Below are 7719 nucleotides of genomic sequence, written 5' to 3'. Positions count from 1 at the left end.
CTCAGCGGGACGGTTTCTTGGTTGTCCTTGCTGCCTTGGGAGAGGGCGATCAGCTCGGATTTCATCTGATCAAACTCCGACTTGGGAACTGTGTCGGCTCTGAGCCTCTCATACTCCACAACAGAGACTGTCTCCTCCTTCAGCCTGTTGTACTCTTCCAGAGGAATCGTTTCCGTCTGGAGTCTGTCGTATTCCTCCCTCGGGACGGAGTCTTCTTGAAGTCGTCTGAAGTCCTCCTTGGGAACGGTTCTGCTCTTGAGGGCGTTGAACTCTGAGAGGGGCACGGTTTCGGACTTGAGTCTGTCGAAGTCCGACCGAGGCACGCTGTTCTGCTTCAGTCTCTCGTACTCCGACAGGGGCACGGACTCTGGGAACCCGTTTTCCTTCGTGTGGGACTCTCTAGTCGGGGACTTGCCATCCTCCACATTCTAAAGGGATACAGGATTCAAATGGGTGAGGAAATATCAAATAATAATTATCAATCAATAAATCAATCAATCAAGTCAGTTGTTATTGAGGCTTTTCTAAGTGTCTACCAAGATTCAAACCATTGTGATGATTACTTTGCAGGTGGCACCCAGAGAGAGAGATAAAAAACAACATTTTGAACAATCGAGCTGCATCCTGAGGTGTGTGGAGCAACTTGCTCTGCTGAAAGTCTTTTACCCACTTCGTTCTCGTCAGAATACAAGTGGATTCCTCATTAAACATTTTGACATTTTGCATTTGAAGATACAATTAAATGTCAGCACTACATCTTTTGATCTTAGGCAAAAATGTACCTTTCCTTTGATACTCAAATACCAAATACACAAATTAAACCTAGAGGCTTTATCAATAACATTCATCACACTAGTAAACAATCTGTTGTCCCAGCCTCACCTCCCAGCCTGTAGACTCTACGTATACACTCCACCAGGACAATCTGTTTTAGCTAACGTTGTAGGACAAGTCAATCAGTTTTAGCATTATCAGACTTTTAAAGGCGCCCAGAGCAGTTTTTAGTGCATCAAAATAGGAAATATTCTGGATGAGACAATCGGTACGATATTGACATTTACTTCACCATTCTAGCACATTTGTATCATTATTTCGTACTTTCAGCGTTTAAAATGACGCACAAACATGCCGCAAACGGACCCCTTTGATTTATTATATCCTACAATAAATCAGCACAGGATCGAGCCACTAACGGTTTCCCGTCGGTACTTTTTGGAGATTTTCGAACGCATGAGGTCACCGAGCAAATTGAATCTGATTCGCCCGTTCGCAAATCGAAATCTTATTCGAACAAGTGACGACATCTCCGGAAGCGTTCGGGATTCATTGGTCATGTTCGCGTGCGTTCCGCAAATTTGAAATAATGGCACGTGCAGCGCTCTGATTTTCAATGAGTTCTCACCACCCAGCGATGTCTAATCTTTGCTCAATAAAGGTCGATATGCATTGAGATAGTGTTATTCAAGCTTGATGATGATGATGATGATGATGATGGCTGTTTCTTCGTATCCGAAGATCAATGGTAGGCAGACAAGGTTGGTTAGACGACCAGTCTGCCTGGCCTGCACGTGACTTTTTTTTTAAGGTGAAGGAGGGGTGTGCACTCCCTTCTCCACCCTCTCGTCTACTGGTGCGCTAAGTCCTACTGGGACAGAACTGTTTTGCCACGTAAGACGGCCCCAGCAGATGCAGGTTTATTATTTGGAGTTTCCATCTCCTAGGAGGACTTCCGACCAAGGATGTAAGGGGTTCCTCCTACCCCTGACTCGTGTGTCATGGCGGGTGCGTCATGCCCGAACATGCCCCTATGGCCTGTCACCACAACAAAGGCCTGTCACTGCCACTAGCCGCAGCTATTTACACCTGAGTTAGGTGAGGAAAGTTGTGTAAAGTGCCTTTCCCAAGGGCACAAGATCGGTGACACGGCAAGCGGATTTGAACCCCGGACCTCTCGGGCCTGAGACCAACGCGCTCCCGATCGTGCCACGCGGTCCCACACTATTCAAGCTTACAGTGTGTAAAAATGACGTGAAAATTAAATTTGAAAAGACTAAAAAAACTGCTCTGGGCGCCTTTAATATGTATAGTTTTAGCCCTATTTCAATTTGCCTTGTAGACATTGTACTCGTATCTGCAATATTTATTCAATATGATATTCATGCAATACGTCTTATTTGTATTGTTTATGCTACAATGTTCTTGTGAGTTAAGCAAATAGGTAGTGCTTCACAATGTAAACGAGCCTGATAATTCGGCTTTTGGGCCGCAAGTTGGCTGTGAAACAAATAAACCACTCTCTCTCTCTCTCTGACTCTCTCTCTGTCTCTCACTCTCTCTCTCTCCCTCTCTCTCTCTCTCTCTCTCTCTGTCTCTCTCCCTCTCTCTCTCTCACCTCCAGTTGTTCCTTGAGCCTCTCTCTCTCTCTCTCTCTGTCTCTCTCTCTCTGTGTCTCTCTCTCTCCCTCTCTCTCTCTCCCTCTCTGTCCCTCTCTCTGTCTCTCTCTCTCTCTCCCTCTCTCTCTCTCCCTCTCCCTCTCTCTCACCTCCAGTTGTTCCTTGAGCCTCTCTCTCTCTCTCTCTCGCACTCTCTCTCTCTCACTCTCTCTCTCACCTCCAGTTGCTCCTTGAGCCTGTCGTTCTCCATCCTGAGGGAGACCACCTGACTCCGCAGCAAGGCCACAAGCTGGGGGTCCTCGCCGCCGGCTGGCTTCTGCTTACTCCCACTGGTGCCTGTTTTTTCTGTGCCTGCAGGACCATGGCAGAAAGTCAGACAAAAAGTATACTCGTCACACACAACTGTAAACTGTAGGTTCACTTTCTTGATCCTCGTAAAAACCAAACAAATTCTTGGTGCTTTGTGTTATCTTGTTACTGACAATGCAGGAAAGTTCTTATAAATCCAGTTACATTAATTGTATCCAAGAAATCAATCCATACAAATTTTTGTGACACAAAAAATTGTGTCACGATCACAATCCTGCCTGGAAAACTGGATTGTTTAGTGAATATAATTATGTTACTCATTACACAGGTTTGACGATCTTTAATCACTGATGTTACTGACTACCTGATGACGATGATGATTGATTGATTGATTGATTGATTAACTGATTGATAGCTAGTCGGACGTATTCCCTTACCAGGAAGGTCAAACAGGTCGTCATCATCACTGTCTCCCCAGGAGTCGCTGTCCTTGTCATCATCATCATCATCGGGCTGGGGAGGGGGGAGTTTATTGTCAACATCAACCAGTCATGTCAACATGGCAAAATACAGGATAACAAAGTTCCATCCACACAACCAGTACTGTCTGTCACCTTCTTCAGGGCAATACTGACTGGATTTACTTCACACTGCAGCACTAGGTGAATATGGATAAAAGAACTAGGGAGCATCTATAGCTTACATCTAAAGAAGAAAAAAATCAAGAGGAAACAGAAGAGCCTATTTTCAAAGTAGCTGTTAGCAAGATATTTGACTGTCATAGCTTCTCTTCTTGCAGTGCACACATTAGCTGACAGAGGGAGCTACAGCACCATTGGCTGTTACCCACAGACCTGGTATGTTGAGAGTTGTGCCTTCAGGAGTTTCACTTCTTCCTCCAGCTCCATCCTCCTCTTTGTCTCATCTTCCAACTTTTCCTCCGTATCTGAATTCTGAAAAAGAAACAATAAAGAGTTCATTCTTGCTGAATACCGGTTTAACTGATGTCACAATTCCATGCAAAAGGGAGAGCAAGAATCACTGAGCTTATTTACAGGTAAAAATGCCAGAAAGCATCTTTAGTGTGAGCATGACAACAACCTTTTCTACAGTGCATAAGGGGTAAGTCTATTGGCAGCTCCCAGCTTGTTCACAAACAAACAAACAAACAAACAAACAAACAGTACCTGTTGTTGCTCCATCTCGTCCTGAAGCCTGTGTAACATGTCCGTAGCCTCCTGCTGAGCAGCTCTCAGCTTGTTTACTTCCTCATTTAGCATTTCATTCTCCTCCTCTAACTCCTACAGGGACAACAGAGAGTCTTAGTTTGTCTTTAAAAAAAAAATCAAATTCAAACAAAGCCTGATTTTACCATGAAGGGTAGCAGCTAGAATGGCAACACTCACTCACTGCTAACTATTCTGTTTAGCATCCGTTGCAACATTTAAAAAAAATGCAGATATAGTAGACATCTTCCCTACATGTACTACGTCTTGGTTGTTGGCGGAAGAAGGAATAAAAACACACCAAAAAAAAAGCATGCTTTCCTTATATCGGGGAATACAAAAGTAAAAAAAGCAGACCAATAAGGTCACAATTTCAACTCAACATTTCTTGATATGTTACATTTCTCACTACATGTTACTTGTTATGTGAAAGAGTGGGTTCCTATCCATAATGTGGTTAATGTTCTAACCTGTAAGAGAGAGTCCCGACTTCCCCTGTCCGTCACAGCGGAGGCTGAGTTGGTCATGGTGTGCTGGGAGGACTGTCCACTGTCCACTGATACTACCTTTGGTAGAAAGTCACACATCAACACACACACAAGTACATGAACCCACATATCAACACACATATGAACACTGTCCAGAGATACATGTACTACCTGTTGTCCTTCACATATTCGACACACAAAGTGACAAACTCAACACTTTTATGCAAGAGATATGATGTCACCAATATTACAGCTACAGTCAGTCTAGTACAGACCAGGACATGTTACTGCGCACAACAATGCGGTCCAAAGTTTGGAAAACAGTTCAATTGTTTTTAAATGATGGGTCAATGTTCAAAAACAACTGTCCAATTATTGATTTCAGGGTTTGTTTGGCTGATTTGAAGAATCCATATTAAAATGTAGGAACAATTTATTAGGTATGACCTTCCATATACCTTGTCATATATACAAAGTCCAAAATACAGTTTAAAAAGAAGATAATAAGATGCTATTATAAATATAGTAGACAATATTATAGGCTATAACAGCCATTTTTGTGTATTTAAAACATTGTACATGCAGCCCTGGCTGTGAGTGCTTAACAGCTATTAAACAAATAAACAATGGATTGACAACAATAGGGAGACTTCCTCAACCTGCACAGACTGTTAACCCCCCAGAACCGAGGGGGGTCTGCCATCAACCCCTGACATCTACCTGCAAGCACCTCTGTTGCGGGTTAGACGCTTGCACATAGATGCCTTAGACACATAGATGCCTTAGATACATAGATGCCTTAGATACATAGATGCCTTAGATACATAGATACCTTACGCACATAGATGCCTTAGACACATAGATGCCTTAGACACATAGATGCCTTAGACACATAGATGCCTTAGACACATAGATGTCTTAGGCACGTAGATGTCTTAGGCACGTAGATGTCTTAGGCACATAGATGTCTTATGCACATAGATGCCTTAGATACATAGATGCCTTAGGCACATAGATGCCTTAGATACATAGATGCCTTAGGCACATAGATCATGCAGCCTTAGACACATAGATGTCTGAGGCAGGGAACAACAGACAATAAACCAGGAAGTGAGCGATGTTTCCTAACCTCCTGTTTGCCTGGTGAAGCTGAGGCCCTCCTGGGGCTGGAGGGACGAGACTCGTCTGATGCATCAAAGGCTGCGACGTAGTCCACTTCTCCTGGAGCTACTGGGGTCTCTTCTTCTCCATCTAGAAATATCACACACAAAACATTACAATGTTAATTCTATTTTTATCTACAATAATTTATTGTGGCGTTGGCGTAACTGGTAGAGCGTTTGGCTCGGAATCGAAAGGTTCCGAGTTCGATTCCCACCATGCCCGACGTTGTGCCCTTGGGAAAGGCACTTTACACGACTTTCCCTTACAGTGGAGTGACGCCCACTGAGCCTCTTCGGCTAATCTGTCTAACTGTGTGCCAAAAACACACTACAGATTTGGTGCGTTGATGTAAAAACATGTGCACATTGACTTCCACCAAGAACCGTTACATTTTTTTTTTTTATCTACAATTTCACTGAGGTATCCTGGACACCGACATCAGTTGCTCAGTGGTTGTAGCTTCTAGTAGGAAAGGAATGTCAGCTTCCAGTAGGAAGGAAACTTGTAAAATGTTTCATAAATGTTTCAGAAAAATATGTACCATCTATGTCCCAGGTAGCGGTGGAGGGCGCCATCTCGAGCGTGGCTATGAGCTCGGCGTGTCCGGACGACTTGGCGTAGTCGGCGGCCGTCTGCCCCAGCACGTCCTGTAGGTCGACCTTTGCCCCCTTCCTGACCAGGAGTTCGACCACGTCCGTGTTTCCGCGCTCACACGCCTGCATCACGGCAGTACTGCCACGGGGGAAACAACATATAATACAGTCATCAGATATAAGATAGGCACATGAAAAAAAAATGAAAACTTATTTGTGTTGGTAGGCTCTGCTAAACTGGGCTGAGGTTTCCACTTTTGAGGACTAAAAAGCTGTCAGCCAATCAGAGAATTGTTTAGGTAAATCTGTTTCTCTGATTGGCTGAAAGTGTTAGAGGCCACACTAAGAATGGTGGATGCAGACCAGGGCTTGACATCCACTTTGGGGAATAGGTGTCGGGTGTATTTAAATGATTACTGGCAAGTGGAGGAAGCAACACGATATAATATAGTCATCAGTCACAGAATATGATAGTGTCATTAGTGATAATTTCTTCTGTGTTGGAACAAAGCTCAAATTGTACAACTACAGAGTCTACCAACACAGATGAGCTTTGATTTGAATGTGTCTATCTTATATTCTATAGGAGAGGACACAACATATGTAGTCATCTGAGTCACAGATACAAGATAGGCATGTTCAAATCAAAGTGCATATGAGTTTATAGAACCTCTAGTTGCAAAGTTTGACATTTGTTCCATTTGTACCACCACAATTGGAACACTTTTCAATCGATTCAAACAAAATTTATTTTTCGGAAAAGGTGCACTGGTGCACTGAACCTAGAATTTTAGGTGCATAGAAAAGTCTTTGGTGCAAAAAAATAAAGCAGAATGTCAGAAAAATGCTTGGATGCTTTTCAGCAATCTACCTCTCTTCAGAGTTCGAATCTGAAACTCTACAGCTAACTTCAGACACACGTAAAAACCACTACCACAACACGGCACCACGACCACATACCTCCTCGTATGTAATCCAAATAGCAGTCTCAGGGAGAGAGAGCAAGAACAAGGCAATCAGAGATGGTAGACTTCGTCACCTTACCCACATACAAACCTTGCAGTCCCACATACAAACAAAAAACAACACTTCACTCCTATGTGGAGAGGTGAAAATATACAGTACTGATGAGATATGGAAATGTATGGAAACTGTTATCATTTGGGAATTACATTTCTGAAATAGAAACCAAGACACACTAACACACACACACACACACACACACACACTTGATGTGGTATCACCGACACATGCATCAGACCCATCCTGTGGACTTTAGTCACTATCACTACATCACAGTAGTCCCAACCAGACTTTCTTGGTTGCTGAAAAGGTATAAATTTGCCAAATGGAGTAAATATTTGCCAGGGAAGTGCCTGGTTGTAGCTATTGGCTATTATCATATAGCCAGGCGCCGCGGACCAATCAGAAGGCCCCGTTCCACGTTGGTTATGACGCCGTAATACTTAGATTCCCACCAGCCCGGCGTGTATCGCCCTTCTGATTGGTCAGAATGAATCGACACCGGCACCAGTGTGATGCAAAT

General features: G+C 43.6%; 2 protein-coding genes across 2 annotated transcripts in view; both read right to left on the bottom strand.

Annotated features, from left to right (window-relative positions):
• Positions 1–6302, bottom strand: part of LOC118409217 (ankycorbin-like) — a 6419-nt gene extending 117 nt beyond the window's left edge. Inside the window, exons 1-8 of the mRNA XM_035810086.1 lie at positions 6122–6302; positions 5546–5667; positions 4399–4494; positions 3890–4003; positions 3557–3655; positions 3140–3215; positions 2611–2744; positions 12–428 (exon numbers count right to left, since the gene is read on the bottom strand). Coding sequence (XP_035665979.1) covers positions 12–428; positions 2611–2744; positions 3140–3215; positions 3557–3655; positions 3890–4003; positions 4399–4494; positions 5546–5667; positions 6122–6302 — 1239 coding nt within the window. The remainder of the gene's footprint in view (positions 1–11; positions 429–2610; positions 2745–3139; positions 3216–3556; positions 3656–3889; positions 4004–4398; positions 4495–5545; positions 5668–6121) is intronic.
• LOC118409984 (ankycorbin-like) overlaps positions 6147–7719 on the bottom strand; it is a 21618-nt gene continuing 20045 nt past the window's right edge. The window contains exon 8 of the mRNA XM_035811414.1: positions 6147–6312. The gene's annotated coding sequence lies outside the window, so the exon portion shown is untranslated. The remainder of the gene's footprint in view (positions 6313–7719) is intronic.

This window comes from Branchiostoma floridae, chromosome 2 (genome assembly GCF_000003815.2).
Source record: "Branchiostoma floridae strain S238N-H82 chromosome 2, Bfl_VNyyK, whole genome shotgun sequence".
Lineage (NCBI taxonomy): Eukaryota > Metazoa > Chordata > Leptocardii > Amphioxiformes > Branchiostomatidae > Branchiostoma > Branchiostoma floridae.
Note: the sequence above shows the minus strand (reverse complement) of the source record. Positions and strands in the feature narration are given on the sequence as shown.